Source organism: Dermacentor silvarum, chromosome 1 (genome assembly GCF_013339745.2).
Source record: "Dermacentor silvarum isolate Dsil-2018 chromosome 1, BIME_Dsil_1.4, whole genome shotgun sequence".
NCBI classification, from domain to species: Eukaryota; Metazoa; Arthropoda; class Arachnida; order Ixodida; family Ixodidae; genus Dermacentor; species Dermacentor silvarum.
In genome coordinates this window covers 136,334,852-136,360,157 of record NC_051154.1, presented here as the reverse complement: position 1 = coordinate 136,360,157, position 25,306 = coordinate 136,334,852, and the positions used below count along the sequence as shown (strand labels likewise).

At 45.9% G+C, this 25,306-nt stretch overlaps 1 protein-coding gene across 1 annotated transcript in view; it reads left to right on the top strand.

The window, feature by feature from the left end:
* The window catches only part of LOC119436082 (adenylate cyclase type 2), a 650,431-nt gene that overhangs the window by 424,939 nt on the left and 200,186 nt on the right, over positions 1 to 25,306 (top strand). Inside the window, exon 5 of the mRNA XM_037702828.2 lies at positions 15,945 to 16,096. Coding sequence (XP_037558756.1) covers positions 15,945 to 16,096 — 152 coding nt within the window. The remainder of the gene's footprint in view (positions 1 to 15,944; positions 16,097 to 25,306) is intronic.

The window sequence follows — 25,306 nt, the reverse complement described above, 5'->3', positions numbered from 1 at the left end:
GGGCCGACGAAGCCTCGTGTGATGACTGTGGTAGCGAGGAGACTCTTCAACACCTTCTCTGTGACTGTCCTCACTACAATTTACAGAGACGATCGCTCGCAATCGCGATAACGCGCTTGGACCAAAGATCTTTAACAGAGGAAACCATTTTAAAAGGGCAAAAATCACAATCCATCGCGCCAGAGGGCGACGAGGGCACTGTTGCAGTTTTTAAGGACTACAGAATTCGACAAGCGGCTGTAGCCTGAACTGACGTTTACCTGCTGCAAGTGCTACTGTGCTGTGCAGTGATTGTTTACGGTGACAGTGACCGACTATGATCGGGTATCTGTGCTCCCTTTCTTTCTCGATCTCTACTTTGCTGTCACTTTACCTACCCCTTCCTTTCTCCCCAGCGTAGGGTAGCAAACCGGATCTTCCACTTTGGTTAACCTCCCTGCCTTTCCCCTTTCTTCTATCTCTCTCTCTATATATATGCTTTCACTTATGCCTGAGAGGCGTTGCCTTTGTCAGACTACTTCACGAGTGTTGTAGGTAGCACAGCGAGGCCGTCTTTGCCATACGTAGTGCGTGAGGCAGGGCACACTGTGGAATTTTTGTAACGTCCGCCGTGCAATCGAGAACCTACGATGACGCCCGATGAAGGGGTCGGCTGCCAGCAACGTAATTCGAATTGAAGCGCACCAACCGCACTGTCAATATCATCACTTCCGCGCCCAGTTGTACTCTTCTTTTCGCGGACGCAAGTTCTCCAAATGCACTTTTAATGCGAATAGCATTCTTGGCATTGTCAGCCCAGATTTTTTTCTTTTCTTGTTTTTTTTTTTGAGGGGGGGGGGGGATATCTGTCTAACCGTTTTCATGAGCTGACACCGAAAATACTTCAGTCCCAAAATTGGGGCATATTCTTCTTTCCTTTAATGTGAATAGCAGTCTTGGCATTGTCAGACCAGAAACCGAATTCACAAAGCTTTTCGTTGCGGCTTGCCATTGGCCATTCGCCTTCGCTAATGATATGTCCAACACCATGATTGCCTGACAGTCAATTGCTTCTACGAACAGTTCTTGCGCAAGAACGTTTTTGTGAATTCGGCTCCAGTTTTCTTTCGGGCTATCTACCTAACTATTGTCGTGGGCTGATCCCGAAGATATTGCAGTCTAAAAAGGCGTGTCAACCAAAGTCGACGCTAAAGAAGACAAGGTCGACTTGCAGGGTCGACCACATCTAAGGTGAACACCTCATTAGTATTCAAGCCGGTAAAACTACAGCGTTTATTCTACTTCACAAGTGAAATATTCGGTATACGATGTGTAATCATAGTGTCGATAAACACAATAACAATTGTTCGAATTATGTACTGAACATCAGCTTCTATGATGTCTTGAATACTAATGAGGTGTTCACCTTAGATGTGTTCGACCCTGTACATGGTATATGTATTTATATGTATTGAAATTAGGCGGGGGGGGGGGGTATTAAAGATGGTGCAATGTTGTATAATTGCATGATCTATTTTTGCATTAGTTGCATTATTATCTTCGTTCTATTTAGGATCTTACATTATTTTCTTGGTGCTTCTATTTCTTTTAATCATGTCGAGTTTTTTAATTCGCATTTTTATTTTACCCGCGTGTACGTCGATGTTGCCTTCTTTCGCGTCGACTTGGGCTTACACGCGTTTCCAACTTTCTTCTTTGTTTTTTCCCTTCTTTTGACCAAGAGGCCAGGTGGGGCGATCACCAAGATAGTGCAGTATATGGTGCAGTATGGCTAATTTTCTAGTGTAATGGCGCCAAATACACCCATACCGTTAATTTTACCAACTTTGCGACTAATTCTCGCTTCTTGTCTTGTTGAGATCCACATTTTGATACCCTTTGCTGCTCTTTACGATGCCCTGGAGGCGCGAAAGGACCGCTTTTTGGCCAGGGAGTCGTGTGAAGTCGCCAAAGAAGACCATTGCTTCAAATTTAAAAATGGTGGCCTATTCTCCCTTCTTTTAATGCGAATAGCATTCTTGGCATTGTAAGATCTATTTTCTTTCCGGCTATGTATCCAACCACTTACGTGGACCGATCCCGAAGATCGTGCAGTTTAAAAACATGGGCCTACTCTCCCTTCGTTTACAGCGAATATCATTCTTGGCATTGTCCGACGAATTTTCTTTCCGGCTATCTATCTAACCGTTTTCGTGGGCCAGTGCTGAAGATAGTGCAGACTAACAATGTCGGCCGGTCCTTAAGGTGGTGCAGTCTAAAAATGTGGGCCTAACCTGGGTCACAACGCTCCTAAAAAAACACACGAAAATTTCTCCGAATTCATTTTCGTTTGGATAGTCAACGTAGATGAGTGCTGCCCGAATTTTTGTCTGATGCTCTTAGACCCCTTTCAGTCTGAATGCGTCCGTCATCTCTACGTGGCAAGGACAAATGATTTCGTGTTTTGATCGGTTGAGACTTGCTGATAATATATTACCGTTTTATTAACTTTATTACGAAAACAGGCAAGCAGGACGACGCGGCAAAATAGAAAGAAGGTGTCATAATTGAATGTTATACAGGAGAGAGAGAGAGGTTTATTTGAAGAAAGGCAGAGAGGTCGGCTTGAGCGTTAGTTTGCTCTGGCCTGCTACTCTACACTGGGGAAGGGGGAGGGGGGATAAAAAGAGCGATGAATGATGATGATAAGATTAGGAGGTGCGTATATACATGTCCATGACGTTGAGGTCATACTAGAGCCGTGCATGGAGTCCAGTGGCTTGAAGGAAGCCCTGCCCAGTACATACCGAGGTATCCTACGAAAGAATTACAGAGCTATTATTCTCTCTGTGCGTTATAGTTTCAGTGAAGTACCAACTGCACTCGAAGTTTCGCGTTCTTTCTTTACTCGCGTAATCAAAATAGTACTTGAATTGTGTTTACGCACAGAAGGCCGTCGTGCTCACTTTGCTAATTTTTATTAGTTCCTTTTTTTTCTACTTCACAACAGCAGAGCATGCCACGCACCAAGAAATAATTTTGTTTAGCCAACAGTTTTCTTACTGGCTCGGTTCAATGCTGACCGTTTTCTCGCTGCACAAAACCATCGCCTGTCGTCGCTGCGTGCCTCGCACAAACTCGTAGTGCCGACTGTTTCAGCGACACCCAGGCGCCAAGCCGAGCCTCGCGGGCCGCTCGGCAAACAGGCGACGAGAAAACCCCGAGAGCGCAGCTTCCGGCGCATTTTGTGGCTTGTTTGAGCGCCCTTGTATCCTCCGTTTACTGCGCAGACTGTTTCCACGAGAGGACGTCGTCGCAGGTGCGCCCCTTTTCGGGCTTGCTTCGTCGCATCTATTGTGGCAGCTTCGTTCCCCGCTGCGAGCGAAGCTCACGTTTTTCCGTCCTCTGATGTTTGCTGAGCCAGGTTTCCTCGTTGTCGAGTCTTGGCACCTGCTAGCGGTTTCTGTAGCGAAAGCAGGCATCGGATAACGCCCTCAGTACCGACCGAAATCACCTTGCCGAATTCCGCCCTAGTCACTCAGAGTCGCGGGATAAATTGCACATGTGCGACCTGATTTTGTCATTCTGCTTGCGGTTGCAAATGTGGGCAAATTTGTACCTAATCACTATGCTGAATTTCCCTTCGACTGCGAATAGCAGCTATCAGCCAAGGAATCGCCTGTGCGCGTCAGTGTTTTTGTATGTTCTCAAGAGTTTCGAACGATTATTATAAAAACCGAAAATTGCGCTGTGGTGTGAGGCATACAACTACAGCACTTAACGCGGATGCATATGGGATGCTTATTTTGGATAGCTTTACATTATATTTATGTTTTTTGTAGGCTTAGCATGTTTGTGTGTTTTTGATGTGTGTGGGATGCCATGAGTGTCTGGGGAAACGGGGAGCCTCAATTTTTTAGCTGTGTCTCGGTATATTCGGCTCTACTGTGGCCTATTTCCCGACTTGTTTGCAGTTATTAAACAACGACGTTTCCGCTTCAAGCCGAACGCTCTTTCCCCTACTTCACGTCCTCCTGCCTCGACCAGCCGTTATAAGCCAAGCAATGGCCCCGGGCTTGTCACGGCCCTGCCACGATGGGACGGCCGGGACTGAGAGGCACGGCCACTTATTCTTCAATACCTCGAGCGCTTGTAGCTGTTACAGTGGCTGGCTAGCCGGTTTCCCATCCACGCGCACATCAGGAGGCAGCGACGGGCGTCGGCACCAGAATGGTGTCTTTTTGATCCATCGGTATTGAAGAAAAAATTAATTCAAATCAATTCCAATGAAGATCGCACGACAACGATCGCACGACAACGGGCTGGTTACAAATAGTCACCTAGCCTGCTTGAGTGAACCAGGTCCAGTTACGTGCAGCAGGCAATTGCTATATGCAACTTACATGTCGGACACGCTGCGTTTGCAGGCACCATCGCGAACACAAAACGGCTATTGGAACGAGCCCATAACAGCTTAGGTACGCTGTAAAAGAAACAGAAGGTGAGCGTGATTACGTCAGCAGCGAAATAAGGGCAATGACAATAATCCAACAGTGCTAATAATAATAATAATAATAATAATAATAATAATAATAATAATAATAATAATAATAATAATAATAATAATAATAATAATAATAATAATAATAATAAACACTTCGGTATCAAATTTTTCGACGATATAGGACCTCCAACATGTGTAAACAAAAAGCCGCAGTTCTCCACCGTCAACATGGTCCCGCTACCAGATTGTTGCGACTTGCAGGGTGCGTTGTATGCAAGAATAGGTACATGCGTTGGACATACGTGGCCACCGCGGCCACTGCGGCAAATACGTTTGCAGTTTTGGGTCGCTATAACGTAAATATATTCCAATGTGTTGCTGGTCCATTTCCGTCATTAGCTCTCCGAGATTGGTCAAACATTCGTCTAGAGTGTTCATAAAATTGTCATCAGAATAAAAAGGAATGAGTGAAATAATCCCGGATAACAGGCAGACATACGTACCGAGCAGTGAAGGCGAAATGAAGAGAAGCTGCGCACAACCTTGTGATTGTTCAGTTTAAAATTTTTCTTCTCGCTTAAAACAAAATCTACTCTCTTAAGTTTCCTAAATAGGCGTGTGTGCATAAACCTATTCCAGATGCAAAAGTTGGAAGGTGCGTTAGGTGGTCGATAGCAAAAGACGTCCCCGTGGAACAGGATTTTTATCGAAATGATTCGCCTTCTAAGGATCTTAATGCCGAGAGGGCGCCGGGGTGTTCATTTATTCAATTTTTATACGGTTAAATTTGTACATAAAATAAGATACGCGTTGTTCGCGTTCTCTGGCAGTACCAACACTTTCTTTCCAGTAATATAACTTTGAACAAAGTAGTCACCTTTTGACGTAATATGTTTAGAAAGGGGAAGGCCGGGGAGGGACTGCGCAGGAGAACGATTATTATTGAACCGAATTCTAAAAGGGCTGTCCGTCTGTCCTATGTGTTGCTTCTTACATGCTCCGCACCTCAAGATGTAAACGAGAACCGATGAATCAAAGTCGAGTTCGCCTTTAATTAGGAGCTTGCGTGCTCTCTGCAACTGAACTTGTCTGCATGTGTTTGCATACCTTGCATCTACTTTTCCTGCAAGGAGCACATCCGATGTGAGTCGTTCTTCGTGTTTTTTGAGTGTATGACGCAATCTCTGATACTTTTCGTCAGCCTATACACCACTCATGGAGAAGTGAAAAATTTTGACATTCACTCACTTTGTGCAATTATATTAGAATGTCTTTGTTAAAAATAGTCTTACGTTAAAAGCGCCCTGCGAGAGCGAGGAGCCCGGAGCAGCAGGCTGCCCACTGCTGGGTGACGTACACAGAACGTCGCCTCGAGGGGCGCGGCTTTGCGCTCGCTGCAGTTTCCCAGTTTCGGTTTCGCGCGCTCCGATAGCCTAAATTCGTCATGCCACACTTCCGCGGGTAAGCCCATTTTTCCAGATCCAAAAGTTGATATGCTTTGTACGGAGAGCTCGCTTTAATTTCTCAATTACGATGCGCCCGCTGCAACTAAAAGTTTAAAAGTTAAATGATGATTTCTTTTGTGTTCATTAGCAACTATTTACCACGTATCACCCGTCACCTTCTAGTCGCCATCACTGATGACATGTGTCCGAACGAACCGACCATTTATTTCAAAACAGCTATTTTTAAGTATTACTTCGAGTCTCCGTAGAAACAACCTGTACGGGTACAATGTGTCCCTTTATTTTTTTAGGCAACAGATTTTTTATAAAAAGGCTATAACCGCAGCGAACGTGGTGTTTCTGCATACGAATTCCTAGGTTAGGCGGACATACTTTGCCTCTGCTAACATGCGTTTCAGAAAACAAATTAACAAAAATTTATTAACTTTTTTATTAGTGCATTAGGGCCAGTTGTTTAAATTGAGAACTTGAAGGAAGTCACATTTTATTGCACCTAAACTGCACCTACAATCAGGAAAGTCGCACCCAATTCAAGATATTTATCATCGAATTTCAACGGTAAATCCAGGCAATATCGAAACCGAGCGCAGAAAAGACGGCCCCGCTATCATATCAGACCGAAACACCCTGTGACGTGAAGCGCGAGGAAGTTTGAAACCGAGCGTCTCGGCCAGTCGCGGCCGCTACTAATATGGCACGCTTCGCCTGGCAAGCATGTGCAGCTGTGTGTCGGGTCAGGATTTGACGCGGCATGCCATCATTCAAACTTCACCCCAGGCTGCTTTACGGGGCGTTACCGTCCGGCGCGCAGCGGGACAAGCTCAGTCTTGATATTGCATTGATTGACCTTTCGAATTTGATGTTGAATATCTCAAATTATGTGCGATTTTCAAGATTTTTAAATCATTAATGTGCTTGAAAATGTCACTGCCTCTAAATTTGCTATTGAGACAACTGCACTTCTGGTAGTAATCAAAAGTTAATTAAGGAAGTTAACGTGAAATGTATATATATATATATATATATATATATATATATATATATATATATATATATATATAGAGAGAGAGAGAGAGAGAGAGAGAGAGAGCCTTCGTCATACTCTAACGAAGGCCCTGCCAGCTGAAACGTTAGCAAGTAAAGGTTGCTTTTGCATACGTGTGACCACTTCTTCCCCTGAATACGCACCAGACCCACTAAAGTTTCTCTTCACACACACACACACACACACACACACACACACATATATATATATATATATATATATATATATATATATATATACAGTGTTTGGTATTCATCTGCACGTTCCCAACTCCTAATGGAAGAGCCAGTCCAAATACAATTGCCCACAACTACCGACCCTCCGAGTACGAAGACCAGTGCATAATTCGATGGAGAGGTAACTTTATTACCTCCCTGGCATAGAATGATGGAGGTTTTGTGCGTAATTGCGTAACAAACCTGGAGGAAAATTAGCGTAAACTCCTGTGATACTTAATATCAGCGAGGCTCGTATGCTTTTATGAGCTCTTGCTATGGGCACCGCTACAACGCAAAAATTCCTGAGTGCGAGAACCGCTACGCTAATTGTGCATAAAACGGAGAACGGGTAGCTAAGGTCGAAAATTAGCTCACGTATAATCCGTATCATAAGAGTTACACGCTATTGCAGCGAATAAAAGAACAATTTCTAATATTATTTGATATTCCGTGTTAATACGCAGCTAATGATAGAATATAGTTCCCTCAATTTTCTGGAGAAATCGGGATGCTAAGGGCCACGTCATGGGTCACGCTGCCTGGCTGCACAATTGCATTAGGACAGCGCGTAAGCATATTAATTTCTGTTAGATTTCCTTCACAATACGAGTGACAGAATTCCTTTTGCTGTTTCTTTGCTTGCTTGTGTTGTTTGTTTGTTTGTTTGTTTGTTTTTCTGTTGTGGCTGGGTCTCTCTCAAGTTCACGCATCCTACTACATACGCAACTCCAGCACTGCTTAAGGGACTTGATGCCGGTTTGTAGCGAACACATACACGACTGAGAGTACTAGAATACAAGAAGCTAAATGCATTTTAGGTTCTCTATTTACTTCCTCACAAAACACCTAGGTGTCCGGCAGAAAAAGTTAGATGTCTGCAATTGCAGGCTTTGTACAACTCTTGCTGCCAGTTGTAGCTACCAAGGAGAAATTTCACTTATTTGTGAATACGTTGAAAGTAATGTAACAATGTCGAATAGGCCAATCGCGCCCAATGACGGGTTGGGTGCGGTGATTGGGAGCAGGCGCCGATAGCTTTTTTCAGTGCGTTGCTGCGTACGTGCGTGTGAGGGAGGGGGCGGGGGGAAAGGGGGGGGATATAGAGAGACATGCGGGTTCTTTTCGCTTACTTGATATTCACGTCGAGTCATCTTTTCTGCTTATTGCATAAGCAGTAGATACAGAACACACCACTTTTTTTACAATTCTGTAAGCTCAGGCTACAAAAAAAAGCCTTTAGTAACTGCTTCGAATAGCAATAGATCTTAGATATTGGTGGCGATACTTCATAGAAGGGACTAACCAAGTATCTGTAGAAAATATTTTTTTTTCTGTTCATAAACAGTTCTTGAAGCACTGCTATAATATACGACGGCTGTTATGATCATGGGAAGCCGTCAGCAGTGGTAATCAACAGGGGTGGCTTAAACAGAAGCTTGAGTTCGTGTACAACTCCAATATCCATAATAAAAAAACGTGTAAATAAAATACTCTCATTAAGGAAGCGCTAAACACATTCAGATGGAATTCGTTGCATTCAACAAGTCAGATCCACCAGGTTCTAATAAACAACAGTCGCTAATTTCTAGTGTTACATATTTCATGGAGTTACGATGTTGTACATCCTCCACGTTTGTCTTGGTTCTTGAGCTGTGGAGGTTAATATGACGCTTGCTAGTTTGCACATGCCAGTCGATATTAAGTTAGAGAGATTTGTGTGGGGTTTTATTCGTCTTCGTTCTTGTACAGCAATCACAGTGGTCTATACAACCTCCCCCAAGCAACAACACACCCTTGGAAAGCCGGACGCATGACCGGGGTGCTGCTTGTACCTGTACTTTGTACTGCTTGTACTGCTTTCTTATAAACCGGTGGGCGTCTCGCGGTGGGGTCGCACCCCGCACCTCCCGCAGCCGAGCCGGGCGTCCTACCCACAGTCAGTGATTCAAGAGGGCTTACAAGCAGTCTTTTTTGCAAACCTCTATAGGGTCCCTTTTCGAGATGAGAACGCCTGCAAACAAACGAGAGCCTGGCTGGGAGACATCTCTACCCATTAAAACACCCGTGTTTTCCTGGTGGCACTGGGATTCGATCCGAATACCTGCCGCATACGAGGTGGACGCTCGACCATTCATTAATTAATCCAGTAAATAATATTGTATATTATTATTATTATTATATTCTAATTTATTAAGGTAATTATTTGCCTCCCTCAAACAAAGATCCTGCAACGAGTGATGGTACAAAAAATTGTAGACGTAACGTTGAGTGGCAGGAAGACGGCGGTGTCGATTAGGGGAAATGCGGGCGTAGCTGTATTCTAGTTGAAATTAAGGCGAAGAGGTGGACTTGGGCAGGGCATGTAATAAGCAGAGGAGCTAACCGGTGGTCTATTAGAGCAACGGAATGGGTGCTAAGGAGAACGTTGTCGAGGACGGCAGATGATAAGGTCGTGTGGCGCGATAAGAAAATTAGCAGGCGTTGGATGGAGTCGGGTAGTGAAAGGTAACTGGATCCCGCTAGTAGAGACATTCGCCATGATGTGGACATAAAACAGGCTGATGATAACGAATAGGTTGATGCGAGCAAAAGCCACCGTCGTAACTCATTGGTGAACCACCGCATGTCTTGCTGTGGCACCAACCGGAGGTTCCTTGTCCTTCCTTCGACTTTAACCTCCTCTTCTACAGTCACACATTTCAATACGAACGTACAATTAACCCTTCTTTGGATTACTCGATGGTTCGACTAAAAAAAGACATTTATTTCAATGATTTTTCATGGCTTCAAATTTTCAAGCACTAGTTGTCTGTAAAGCGTGCTTTGCCTGTTAGGCTTACGAGTACGTGGAAGAAGCAAGCTTGCAAGGCCGTGAGCACATGAGGGGACAAGCAAAACTGAATAGTGCAATCCATAAAGCTCACAAATGCTCACGCATTTGGCTATTTAGCAGAAGATACGCTATAAAACGGACTACTTTTCAGTCTACAAGCGACAAATGAGCAGTGCTGTCGTTTGCTTGCTCCTACGTTCGTGGATTGATTCGTAGAGTTTAATGGGCCATGAAACACTTTTCTAACTAATCGTAGAATGGCCTCACTATTAAAGGCCGTCATCTCACGAATCTCATGCCGCAAAACGTTTTCAAGTCCTTCAGCCATAAGTGGAGTTATAGCACCGATGCACGGCTTTCTCTCTCTTTTTGTCTCCGCTAGCGCGCTGGAAGCTACACAGAGGAGAAGCCAAGAGGGCAAAGCGTGGCCAAAAGTTGAGTGATGCGGTGGTAAAAGGGCGCGTCGTGGCACCCTGTGGCGGCCGCGTCGTCTGCTTCGGAAGTGCCGAAGCGAGCTGAAAACGAAAGTTTAGTTCCACCTGCGCTACGGTTCTGATAAAGTGGGGGATGTTTTCCCGCTTCGGGTGCCTGATTGACAGTACTTGAAAGCATTATAATAGGTAGTGGCTACCTTTGAAGGCGTCCGACATGGTAGGCTATTGCTCGGTACCGCAGTGCCGAACGCGTACGCAACGGAGCCCGGTGTCAGCCTTCGCACGTAAGAAGCTGCGTGTAGCTTGGATAGCGGAACTTAGAACCGGCAAGCAGCCATCGGCTACAAATCGGGTGTGAAGGCAAGCACTTTCGCGAGGAAGATTTCTGCTACAGCGTTGGGGCTGCGATGTTCGGTGAGCAGCAGAAAGCACGCACTGAGAAGCTCGCCCGCGTGCGCTGCCCGGTTAATGTGAGGAAGATTTGGTCTAAGAATTTGTTGATGCTAGATACTGGAAAGTTCACCAGTATGTAAAGGGAACGATCAGAAGCACATTCAAAAAAGGCATGGCATATGCTCATCTTTGTGTTAGCACCAAACAATGAATGTGCTCGATTAACAAAAGAAGCAGCGGGAAATTCCTCGCTAAGAAGACCGATAAACATACAGTGCGACGAAACTTGAGAAATAACGATATTGAAACGTCCAAGAATTTTTAAAAAATAAAAAAAAATGATTGAATCGTCGTGATGGCACATCACGAGTCGCCATATAGCGTCGAAGTCCCCAATTATAAAGAAATTATTTTTGAACAGCTCTGATAGCGTCCAGGCAACAATGCTTGATTGTGTACTGTCGAATGTTCGTATGCTGTAGCCTAAAGCTCATGACACGGTGCAAAAACGCGCTCGCAGCGAAAGCGAAACATTGTGCGCGGACATGCATGCAGACGCGCAGTCAGTCGCTGCGAACCCGTGCGATCGCTGCATTGAGACTTCATTCTGTTATGCTTCATTTGGTTATACGGACAGCACTCAACAAAAATACATTTCCCATAGTCTGCTGTCAGCGATTGCCTCTCTTTCACGCAAGAAGCTGGCTCGGGGGACTCCATCGCGTCGACCGCGCGCAATTGGCGTTCACTGTACGTATTCGGTAGAGGGATCATCATCATCATCAGCCTATATTTATGTCCACTGCAGGACGAAGGCCTCTCCCTGTGATCTCCAATTACTCCTGTCTTGCGCTAGCTGATTCCAACTTGCGCCTACAAATTTCCCAACTTCATCACACCACCTAGTTTTCTGCCGTCCTTGACTGCGCTTCCCATCTCTTGGTATCCATTCTGTAACTCTAATGGTCCACGGGTTATCCATCCTACGCATTACATGGCCTGCCCAGCTTCATTTTCTTCCGCTTAATGTCAACTAGAATGTCGGCTATCTCCGTTTGCTCTCTGATCCACACCGCTCTCTTTCTGTCTCCTAACGTTACGCTTAACATTTTTCGTTCCATCGCCCTTTGTGTGGTTCTTAACTTGTTCTCGAGCTTCTTTGTTAACCTTGTTTGCCCCATGTGTATAGCGCCTGTAAACTATTCTACGCTTTCTGTTTGCCCAAGATTATTATTTTGACGGTAAGAAACTTGCCTCATTTGGAGAGTACTTACAGGAATGGGCAGGAGGGCTCCCACGTGGTGTTTTTATTGAGCGCCGACAGCCAAACATATGAGGAGCGCGCCGCGTTATCCCTCATACTATGCAAGCGAGGCGCGTCCGACAGATGGCGACTCCGTAAGTCCTCGTCCCCAATACAGGGTGTTTCACTTAACTTGGGCCAAACTTTTAAAATATGCAAATGCTACGTAGCTGGAGAGAACCGAGGTAATGTTGTTTGCCGTCATCTGGAGATGCTCAAATTATTTCTTGCATTCCGCCTAATTGGATAATTAGTCTTAATTAATTAATCAACTTCTCAAATATTGTATTTAGATTAAAAGTGTAAATGAGAAAAGTAGAGAGCAACATTAAAAACTCCCGATACAGCTTTCTGTTGCTCAATACGTGCTACATAAATGTGTTTTTCCGAGCGTGAAAGACGCCCGCGAATATACGCACAATTTCCGTGTGACTGGCCGCTCGGGACATTTTGAGTGACCCGCATGTCGCATGCAGCCAAGTGGCCGCATGCGGCCCACTCGGCTGCGAATCGAACCCGCAACGCCATGCTCCTCACAAGAACACCATCGCCACTAAGCCATTGTGGCAGGTATAATGCAAGCGAAGAAGGACAGCGCATGTTACCGTGAGGACTCTTATAAGTAACACGCAATTACATGTGTTTCAAATGCAACCCGGCCTTCACCCGTGTTATGGTAGGCGCCGTAGTTGATGGCTCCGGATATGTTTTGCTCATCTAGAGTTCTTTGCCATACGTGTAAATCTAAAGGCCTCTTCGTCGGGTCCTTTTTGAGCGCGTTAGAGCACTCTCGTGAGCAGCGTTGCCTTCGACTGGTTGAAAGAGAGCGCGCGCGTTGCGTTCAGCTGGTTCTTTTAGATCACTGCCCTCCCGCGTCGAGCGCTCTCACGTGCTCCCAGCCTTGTCGTCGCAGCAGTCGTCGAGATTGAGAGCGTTTCCCGCCACATCATCACAACACAGCGCCGCTGCTGTTGGCGACGGTCTACCGTAACCTAGACCACTGAATGCTGGCGTCTCAACGAACTTTTGTCCCTACCAGCGTGTCCGCCTGTGGGACGGACGACGTCGCCGGCAGGGCGGGAGCTTCGGTTAGGTGAAATCGGGCGTTTTCTGTAGTCACGTGGTTTCGCCTCGGCCGAAATTCCTCTTCCAAGGGCGAGTCACACGTTCGGCTTCCGTGCTTGTCCTCTACCTCTGAGTTCGAGATACTCTGGATCTGCCAGACTCCATTTCGGAGGATGGAGGCGACCAGCCGAAGATACCATAAATAAACAGCTGTCTTTTTTTTCGCCCCTGTCGATTGGCGGCTGTGGTTCTGAGAATAGAACCGGTGACCATGCGCTCAGCAGCAAATACCGACAACCGTTGAGCCATCGAGACGTGTGCAGCCTTCGTAACTGACGTTAAAAAATAATTATGAGGTTGCAGTTCCAGACAATCACCTAAAGTTAGCCTAGCAAGGTGGAACAAAGTTGCTTGAGGCTTTGGAATTTCGTGTGTTGTGGATTCCGTACCCCTGTCCGAGTATTTTTCTAGTCACCGTCACGTTTAAAAGGAACGAAGGTTATAGTTGGTTTGCTGGGTGCAACGCATGTAACTTATGCAGAACATGAATGAAATCAGATCGCTGTAGAAATAACCAAAATGTAAGGGTAGCCTTTAACAAAATCTTGTGTCTTCTCGGCTACCGGTTGTTTTCTTGGAGTTTAAAGACCCATCATATTGCGTTATTGTTTGCTTCTGGAGTTCTTTAGGAATACGACCCATTGGGGAGGCCTGGCAGTATCGGGAAGCATTCTGCTCCCATCACGCCTTACATATCTAAAGGACGGCAGTTTTTGTGCACGAAAACTCCAACTCGCGCTTTCATTGTTGCGGGAACGTAAAGCCCACAACCCTCTCGGAGTTCGTTTTGAGAAGATTCGCCTATCTGAGAGGAACATTTCGAGCAGCAGAGCACCCGCAGCAGAAGCCGAGTGTTTTCCAGTCTTTGTCCCCAGCGTCAGCTGCTCTAGAGCACGCAGACAAAGAGACTGGCGGTCGGAATTCTGGCGCTTTGCACGATTGCGAATGAGAATATATGAGCACGCATCTTCACTATGCATATAAGGAAGCACGTAGTATATTCTCGAGAGAAAAAGGAAGCCTACTCTTCGGATTGCTTCTTGTTTTTTTTTTTGTTTTTTTCATTTCGCAACCGTTCGATGTGCTGGAAACTGCGGTTATCAATATGGCTTTATGTTCAAGAATCTGTACCTCTGCGCTGAAAAAAAATAACTGTGAGTGCAAATCACGTTAGAAAGAGATAAAAAAAAACGTTCCGACTGAGCTGGGCTGCTTATCATGGATTTGGGGAAGAAAAAGCAACTGCAAAACGTAAATAAATGTATAAATAAAACAGCTATATGAGAAACCATCCTTGAAGTCACGGCTTGAAGTACTGCCGCGAGGAAATGCCCTCTACGCGGATGGGAAAAAAGTAGAAACTAAACCACTGCTAACGCAGGCTGTTGGAGCTGTGATGGAAGAACGAACAAGCGTGATGTTTCGCTGAGACAGTGCTGTTGAATCTCAACCGCCTAAGGGTTTCCCAACTGGCCGCTATCAGTGCGCAAAGCACCCCAAGGTATTAAGAAGCGTATTGACAACTCGTGCTATATTTGTCCAGCCTGGGTTCACAAACGTTTCTTCTTTAGTCACCAGTATACCGATTGTCTACCAACATCTCTCCTCCAGTGTTCCTAGAATCGATGCCGCAGTTGCCAATTGCTTGCTCACCAGCCTGCTTTTCCCCCACTTTTGCATTGAAGTTGCTCATGACAGCAGTATACTGAGTTTGCACCTTTCTCATCGCTAATTCAACATCTTCATAAAGCTCTTCTATTTCTGCCTGGCAAGGGAAGAAGAATTCAGAATGACCAGTCAGCCTTTAGAGTCTGTAAAGGAGTACGTTAATCTAGGTCAATTGCTCATAGGGGACCCCGATCATGAGAAGGAAAGTTACAGAAGAATAAAATTGGGTTGGAATGCATACGGCAGACATTACCAAATCCTTACTGGAAGCTTACCAGTGTCGTTGAAAAGAAAAGTGTACAATCATTGCATTCTACCGGGGCTAATATATGGGGCAGAAATTTGGAGGCTAACAAAGAAGCTCGAGAACAAGTTAAGGACCGCACAAAGAGCAATGGAACGAAAAATGTTAGGCCTAACGTTAAGAGACAGGAAGAGAGCGGTGCGGATCAGAGAGCAGAGGGGGATAGCCGATATTATAATTGACATTAGGAGAAAAAAAAAAGGAGCTGGGTAGGCCATGTAATGCGTACGATGGATAACAGATGGACCATTATAGTTACAGAATGGATACCAAGAGAAGGGAAGTGCAGTCGAGGACGGCAGAAAACTAGGTCGGGTGATGAAGTTAAGAAATTTGCAGGCGCAAGTTGGAATCAACTAACGCAAGACGGGGGCAATTGGATATCGCAGGGAGAGGCCTTCGTCCTGCAGTGTACATAAATATAGGCTGATGATAATGATGATGATGATAACGATTGTCCCCCTCTTCCTCCCCCACACCTTCCTCCACCCCATCCTTGTCGTTTTAAGGGCAAGTAACCAACGCAAGGGATTGGACGTAAAGCTAGCAGTGACGAGTAGATTAAGCGCGAACACTCTGTAGCACACGTGCGCCGTCCGAGATGCTGCCACCTGTGGGTGACGATAGTGTCGATGGCGACGCTGCCATCCAAAGTGGTCTTTTCTCTCGCAGGAACAACTGCTGCTAAGTGTCATTCCTGCCTACATCGCAGCCGAGGTGAAGCGCAGCATCATGCTCAAAATGGCCGATGCCTGTCAAACTTCCGCGAAGAGGAGCCGCCAGCGCTTCCACGAGCTTTACGTCCAGCGCCACAACAACGTCAGGTGCGTGCATCGCATTTTCATTGGCACCGTAGAACCTTGCGCTGCAGGTGTGCGTGCAAAGCATGTTTACGTTCTCAGTTAGAAATCGTCTGGGTAGGTATCGCCACAGTCGACATCTCCGCCGTGGCCTGTCGATAGGCGATGTGGGGTAGGCAGATTTTGGCGCTTCAGTCTCGAAAATAACCGAAAGGTTCGAGCTTCACTTCAAGTAATTACCTTTCTTTACTTCATAGCTGCTGCAAAGCCATAAATGAAGCGTATTTCTGGAGTTTCGGAGTGGTGCTTGCCTCCTGTATACCTAATAACAACGCGCAAACCATCTAACAAACTTAGCTCTTTGAAGTCAATTCATGTACTCCATTAAGTTATGTAGAGCGATACTAAAAAGTAATAATAAATATAACTGAAAAATTACACTCCTGGAATACTAGGAACGAAATTATGACTGCGACTGGAGTCCTCGTAAGGTAAAAAAGAGACAAAAATGAGGCTGGTGGCGACACCACTTTGAAGCTCCCGCCCTTGCTCTTTGTGTCGTCAGGGAATCTGAAAATGCTGGCTTAGGAATTGCTTGTGGAAAATTGTTCTAAAGAAATTCGATACACTTTATTCTAGATGTCATTCTAAAAAACTTTATAGATTTAACTCTAAATTTCATTTTAAAGTACTTTCAATTTCATTCTAAGAACAACAGTTTCAATCTACTCAGTTTTAAAAACATTTTCTGAACAAGAACGGTCTAAATCTGGCAAAATACTTTGAAATCAGTGACGTCGCATTAACCTACTGGCGCCACGGATCGAGTGCAGAATTCTAAAAGGCAATTTTTCTGCCTTTATTTTCTCTTTAACAGCCAATGAATGAAAATCCAAACTAAACAAATACTTCACCAGACTCATTTAGTGTTGATCTTTAGTGTCCGTTTAAGAAAAATTTGCTCTTCATATTTCATAATACCAAAGGGCACTCGTATTGAAAAGCTGTACTTATTAAATACAAGCGTACTGACAACTTCTCATAGGTGATTTCGCGCATTTGACATTAGAAGGGGAGCATGGCATCATAAAAGCATGGTTGCTTTTTATGCGTTCATCTGATACCGACCAACCTTACTAAATATCTTACTTTTTACACGCATAAGTGACAAACTTTATTGACGCGCCCGCTACAGAAGGTGCGCCAATATACCAGGTAACATTACACCAACGTCGAGCACACGGTTTTCACTGCTACGAACGTTCGCGTTCTTTAAGCCGCATGTTCGTGCAATGAACAGAAAAACGAGGGCAAAGCGCCGCCGTGGCGACAATGCTTTATACGCATACTCGCATAATCGCCTGTACTGTTCAGCCAGGTAAGTATAGAATTGCGTGTCCCTGCGTTCGGCCACAAGTTCCCTAGAAGAATTTTCGGTACGACCTCGGTGGGCCGGGGCTTTTGCGCTTCGACGCGCTTGCGTGCACCACTTCGTGGACCTTGCGCAGCAGGGGGCACGGCTTGCCCAGGACGCCGGCAAAGTCGTCCATGTCGGTGTCCCAGACAGCGAGCCCCGCGCACACGGAGGTCAGATCGGCCTTGTCGGCCACACTCTCCTCGTCCTCGTACGCGACCCACTGGAGCTCCTTCCTGGCGAACGGGCAGTGGCCGTAACGGTGGTAGGCGCGCTTCCAACCCTCGTTGCGAATCCGCTCCTGCACCTCGACGTAGCTCAGCAGACCGGACTCGTTGGTGCGTGGGCCGGGCGCGCCGGGCCCGGCGGCCGCGGCGCCCACGCGGTGCAGGCTCTTGTGGCGTAGCGTGAACGAGACGCCCGCGAAGGAGACGCTCAGAACCGTCTTGCGGTAGTCGTCCGTCTCCAGCGTCAGGTCGTCGAGCACGCGCATCAGGCCGTACTGGCCCTGGTGCCAAGTGCGAAGCAGGGTGCGCACGGGCGTGGCGCACGTGACCAGCGGAAAGTGGCGCGGGTCGACCGACCGGTGCCCGTCCACCAGCACGACGTCCAGGTTCTCGTAGACAGACTGCACGTAGTACGAGTCGCGCCGCAGTCGCGTGTTGATGGGCAGCACCACCGACACTAGCAGGCCGTCGCGCGCGTAGGAATTGCGCAGGTCGGCCAGCAGCACGGTGAAGTTGACCCGGTGCTCGTGGCTCGGGTACTTCCAGTAGATAAGCAGCCCCTGGAAGGCGTTCCGGCGAAGCCACTCGGCCGAGTTGCGCACGAATGTCACCCGCGTGCGCCGTTCCTTGACGAGCGCCACGAACCGCGGTCCGTCGTCCACACTGCCTCCGAGGCACGCCCACAAGTTCACCTCTGGCTTGGACCGCTTCAGTCCCACAAACCTGGATCCAGGGAGGAAGTAGGCTGAGGCATCTATCGCAGTTCACGCAGCTATCATTGTACAAAGTACCTGCGTGGCACCGCAGTATATGTAGGGAAAGTGTAGTGCTCTTAGTCTTAGTATCTTGTCTAACATGAGCCGCAGTTTTAGGGCTAAATGTTTCAGTCAGTCAAACTTGCCAAGAAATGCTACGAAGCTGATATGATCGCGATGAAATACTTTTAGGCACTTTGGGAGCTGCGCTTACAAGTTTTATCAGGCGCTCACGGCAAACAATACGAGGACTCATTGACAAACCTTGGCCGCGGTCTGCGTACTCTTACCTACCGCTAGCGAGTCAGTGGCTTTGGCATTCTGCTGTTGAACACGAGGTCGCGAGTTCGCTTCCCGTCGTCCGCTGCCGCATTTGCATGGGGGAAATACAAAAACGCACGTGTAGTTCGATTTAAGCGCAGGCTAAAGAATCGCAGGTGCTCGAAACTAATCCGGAGCCCTCCGAATACGGCGTCCCTCATAGCACACTGCGCAGTTTCGCGGCTTTAAACTCCGCCACTTTATTTCTGCGGACTATTCAATTAACTGAATGGTTTCAGACTGCCTGTGCTCGGCTTCTTTGGTTGGTTTCATAGGAGAGCGTTTCCGCCGTATGAGCTCGTACATTATTATTTGACTTAAGTAGAAAAGTGAGGGCACGTATTTTCATTCACTTTTTTTTTCTCGTTATGACATATTACTGTGTTCTCAACGCAGCTAGTAGCGTGAATGCACCATTCGCAGAACGACCCTTTACTATCGTGTGCTACCGCTGCTCCTTGGTGCTCCTGCTTCTGTTTCTCTAGTGGAATTCGCCGCGAGATCATAGGGAAAGGTGGAAGGTGTGAAGTGTTGAGGATGACAAACACCAAGGGAGAGCGCTACTGGAAGCGACTTGCAGCGTATAAGAATCCACCCTATTTCAATTATATATTTGCTGCTCGCTGAGTGTTTTTCCAAGAGGTCAGAGATGGGAAAGGTAAATATTTGAACTCCGAGCACGGAGCTGGCCAGTCGCGATAACGAATGAAATAACATCTACCGGCAATTCACAAATATTTCTAGAGATTGGAAAGCGTTGATATGCGACAGCTGCGATAATAAAATGACAGGCTTCCAGAATATGCTATTGCACTCAGAATATTGAAACTCGAGAATGAAATGAGAATACTAGCATGCGTCGCATCGGCCAGATGTAGTGCATAGGTTTGTGATGGCCGTAAGAACGCCTGTATCTTTTTAGTGGCCTCTTTTATCGACCGGACGCCTATCGTTTTATCGGTCAAGCAGCTACAGGTTTTGATAGTTATGTGTGTGACCTCGCGATTGCGTGGCAGCAGCAACATTTGAGACCACGTTTGAGTTAATTTTTGTTTGCACGTCCCAGGCTAGGGAAAAATTGACGCACCGATACGATTGACGCCTACGCGCTCGCAGGTGCTCTGTGTGCGTCGATTATGAGGCTTAATAATAGAAATGTAGCTAAAAAACTGGGGTTGAGTCTATACTCAGCGTCTGAGAGGGACGTACAGCTCCCCTAGGTCGTTTATACATGAAAAATATTTCGGTGGATCTTTTCAACAATTAGTTCCCAAATGAAATTGCGCGCAGCGCGAGTAGCCATGGATCTATACACCGCAATGGACGCATTGTGGTCACAGTAATTTGGCTGGAGAAGTAAATTGCTACATAATCTACAATGAATGCGCCTGCTGTAAAAATAAAGAAAGCAATATTTAATACTTAGTTCGGATACGATAATGTTGCGCATATTTTTCAAGCCGATTTATCGTGCGGTGCTTAGTATCTTTATGCTCATGATCGTATCTTGCATCAAAAACTATACGAAATTCACGCCGTTAAAAAAAAACAAAAAAAAAGTAAATAGATAAAATACGTCTGTCTCGGGTCCCCAGGCCTATTTAAATTACGACGCTTATCCCGACTGAGAATTTTTAGAGCGACAATTACCCTCTGCTCCGCAAGCCAACTGTGTCGGTGCCATCTCCTATATTGCGCCAGTAAAAATGGCTCCAGGCACCGCTACGTGTTTCGAACTGAGTTTTCGTAAGGTTACAAAGTAGGCTCTGTAGTTTCCATATGTTTGCTAGTGTTCTGATTACTTACTTCATAGCATCCAGTGAGTGTGTGGTGCTAGAACATTGATGTCGTTCTATTGTTTATTCTTGAACGAGAAGAAAGGGAACCGAGGGGCCCGATTTTTATTAATCATATCATAAGAAGCCAACAAACAATGACACCAAGGACAACATAGGGGAAATTACTTGTACTTACTAATTGAATTAAAGAAATGATAAATTAATGGAAATGAAAACGGATGAAAAAACAACTGTCCGCAGGTGGGGAACGAACCCACGTCTTCGCATTACGCGTGCGATGCTCTCACCATTGAGCTACCGCGGAGCCGTTTTCCCATCCGCTTTCTGGGGTATTTATATTTTTACAACTAGAACTAACCCTATGAGTGTTAGCCAGCGCCACCCAGGGTTAGTCTTACGTGCCAAAATCAGTTCTGATTATGAGGCACGCCGTAGTGGAGGGCTGTGGATTAATTTAAACCACCCGAGGTTCTTTAACGTGTACTACAACGCAAGCACACGGGCGTTTTTGCATTTCGCCTCCATCGCAATGCGGCCGCCGCGGGCGGGATTCGATCCCGCGATCTCGTGCTCAGCAGGGCAACGCCTTAGCTGACTGAGCAACCGCGGCGGGTCAGACTGGCAAATGTCAAACGCTTTCAGAACATTCATTCTGGCAATCTTGCCTTCGTTAGATGTAAAATTATTGTGTAACGCCGCTGCTTTTACCGTTTGCAAACAAATATCGGTTATCTAAACGCATGCTACCCACATGAAAGAAACGCGTCACTAAGTTAACTGTACTATGTCTGCTTGGCTAAATGCAAAACGGTAGCGTATGCATTGCCGCCATATCAACGCATCGAGTGTTTCAATCATAGAGACACCTTCATTTCTGGATCAAAAAGCGTTGCGGTGAGTTAGTCACTTCTATGCGCGAAAGCAGCAATTCATGCTCAATGTTAGAAGCATTTTTAATGGCAGTCGCAGTAACCAATTGCTCACGTGGACAAACTACTATCTGCGACTAAGATTTCAATCGCCGTGGAGGCGCAGTGGCTTTGGCATTGCGCTGCTAAGCCCGCCGGCGCAGGATCAAATACCGGCCGCATTCTGATGGGGCGAAATGTAAAAACGCCCGTGTACAGTGCATTGGGTGCACGTTACGGAAATCCTGGCGGTCAAAATTATTCCGAAGTGCCTTAGAATCATATCGTGATTTTGGCACGTAATACCACAGATTTGAATTAATTAGATTTAACGATTTGCAGTCCTCGTCAGTCCATGTGACTTCAGGCGTACCACCGCGATCGATTTTAGAGCCTTTATTATTTCTCGCCTGATGTGATATCTCGTCGGACGTTTACCCCCAATTTGAAAGGCTATAAGCATGCAGACCAAGTAGTTAGAAAACTTGTTAACATGGAACGCCAAAGGCAGCGATTAAATACTCAAAACTAACAGCTTACAAATGTCTGTTAAGGGATTTGCTCGAATATGGCTCTGGTGTGGTCGACGCACTCTACGGGAGACAGATAAGCGCGCGAAAATCCAGCAATTAGCGATAATGTTTATATACCGGTGCTACGGCCGACTTTTCAAATTATGCTCGGATAGTATCAATTGAATTACAGGAGCACGGACAGAAGTTCGAGTGCGTTTCAACTCTTCATAAGATTGTCAACAGACAAGTTCATTCGACGTGCTCACTTCGTTTATTAGCTCTTCTACGCATTTAAGCCGCCGTGCTCAACCTTTTAGCGTCCAAGCCCTTTCATGTCACAATTAATCCGCTCTACAGATTCAGTTCTTGCTCATACACATTTGAAATATGGAACTTGGGCGACTACTATCACATGACGAAAATGTGAAAACCTCACATGTATGAGTGTCGGAGTGTTATTGGAGAGCAAAATACGTAAATAAACACAAAAATAAAATAGATCAGGTCTCTTTCCACGTGAAACTGATAATTTTATGTAAATGATTAAAATTTAGAATTTTTACGGGATGAAATTAACAGGAAATTATTATACATGCACTAGTTCATTAAGAAAGACTGAGAAAATGACCACAGATAAATCATAATTCTTATTTTTTTTACTATCTTTAGCCTTGCCCTTTGTCACACGTGCATGATGCGGCCATTCAATAATTAAATTGGTGTACTTCCCTCCGCTAATTACAAGAGCTGTACACAAGAGTCCCTCATAATTTACCGCTATAGGATACAAAATTCTGAGGGTGAATTCGCCAACTTGTTGATACGCTAAAGTGATTCTTAGATGAGAGCGCTGGTGAATAGCGATAGCAAGCATAACATTAGGGATGGAAGTTTGGTAATAAAAATAGTTCTTTCGAACGCAAGGCTTCGCGAGTTCCGCCCTTGAAGGCGCATAACAATTTACCAGCAGAAATATCACATTTGCATTCGCATTATGCAATATTTGCACGCTATTAACGTTATCAGTTGCGTAATAAAGCTTCCTATGTGCTTCCCGCATCTCCCCTTTTTTTACGAGTGTTGCCTTGCTGAGTAGACAACTTGAGCCACAGGTTACGTGCCCGAATAGCCAGACAGAGAACAAGAGGCAAGAAGGGAAGTCGGCAGTAGAAAAAGATGGTCTAGTTCAGAGAAGTGAAGAAGAAACAAGCAAGAGAAGCAGCCGAGTGTAGAGAAAGAAGCGAAGTGGGCTAAATTGGTCCAGAGCGAGCACTGACCGAGGCGTCAAGAAACCAGCAGCAGAAAATTCGAGGAGGCGGCTACAGAGAAGTGCGTAAAATTAAATTCTATTTGCGTCGTTTTGTACAACTATTTCCGTCATTAGCACTACATTTGCGTACCATTTGCAAAAAAAAAAAAAAAAAAATCTAAGAAAACTATTCTGAACAGCAATTCTCACATAAGGGTTGGGGTCCGTGGAAATCTCTGTAAATTTATTCACTCATTATGTGTATAAACGAAATAGTAAAACTGTCAAAATTTAAAGGAGCAGAACAACTACCTTACTCATTGTTCCTCTCGCTAAATAAAAAAAAATAAAGACGGAGAACTATTGCGGTGCCCACTTCGGAAACGGCGCTTTGAAGCCGTCCTGCTAGCAGCTGAGCTGTCAGAAGGTTTGTTGTCATAACAGAGAACAAATGCCGCGCGGTTCCTTGCGGCCGACCTGTTTAACTGTTTCAAAACGTCGAGAACACTGCCCGGAGAACACGCATGAGATGCCAACCAAGAATGAAGCGTCTATATATTGCTTGGAAGAGCGAAACGACCCCTGACAAACTCAGTTCCGCTCCCCCCCCCCCCCCCCCCCTCTTTCAAACAGTCCCCCATATTTGTTGCCTTTAGTGTGAAGTGCGGCCTTGTCGCGCACCAAACTCGAGGTTTGTGTGCTGGAATTTTGAAAGCTTGTGACCTCGAGCACAAACGCAGAGGCTGCGGCGCTATTTTGTTCTCCGCTCGAGGAATGGAATTCTGGAATTCTACGCCGGAATAATAAGCCTCTACAGCCGCGCTTTGGCAAATATTTTATACCGGACTATGACACCGCTGAAAAATTCAATCCAGAGCACGTCAGAGCAACAACGGGGGCCCGCTTCGGACGCGATGATGCGATTACATCGCTTATTTCTTTATTTATTCCTCGCCAATCCCGGTGTCGACAACGCTAGTGATTAAATTTTGACGTGGGCCGGAACAAGGCTCGATTAAGGTGCTTCACTCCGTTTTTTTTTCTCGCTTTCGCAAACTCTCGAGACGATAGTTAGCGTCCGATTACGGATGAAGTTCGGTTAATAGATAGCCTGAAAGAGGCTTGGCATGGAGTGATCAATTAGTGGTGCTCGCAGAGTCGCAGCACGCTTTAATACAGCAAAACAATGTACTGAAATCTAAGATGCTTAATAAAAGCGCATTGTGTGTCGCTTCTCCGCGAGCTTGAGAAGTGCCAAAGTTACGATGATATTCTAACTCCTGCTGCTTTGCACGAAACATTGTAGCGCTATTCTGCAAGATTTCGAAATTCTGATCGATCATTTCGTGTCGAGTGATAAGTACAAAAATAAATGACGACACGATATTTCGCAGCACGCTTGTCTACCTGCATACGTCATATATGACTGAGCGCATTATTTTTTCGGACGATTCAAGGAGTTTTGTATTTGTATTATTTGCAAATGTTTAACGCGATAACCGTAGCGTTAACACGACTTACACGAGAATGGTGACAGGACGAACGCTTCCACGACGTCTAAACGCTACGCTTAGGGCTTTAAGTACGAACCGATTAGCCCAAGAACAAGCTCTGCTATTTGCAAATAGTGCAAGTGGCAGCACTGTGCTGGCAAATAACCATTGGAAGTGAAGTAGTAAGAGATGTCTGCAATACTTCACCTTCACCTCGTACTTTAGGGGTTTTAGTACCTTTGTCATGTGAGCCAATGGAGCACCGCTTGTTTAAGGAACATCCGCGCGCAGTAAACCGACGTACCTTTTCAAGCCTTCCTCGAGAAAATCGTACTTGGGATGCTTGCTACGAATGTTGGTGGACGTGCCGTCGAGGCCCACGAAGCCGTAGACGATGTCGTCGCATAAGTGAACTTTGAGATCTTCGACGCTGTAGTTCACTGATGGTTGGCGCTCCGAGACACGGTTGTTGTATATGCAGAAGACACGGCGAGCATCGGCCACGGGCCGCAGCCGCGACTGCATGCCGTTAGGCAACGGGCCCGACAGCGCG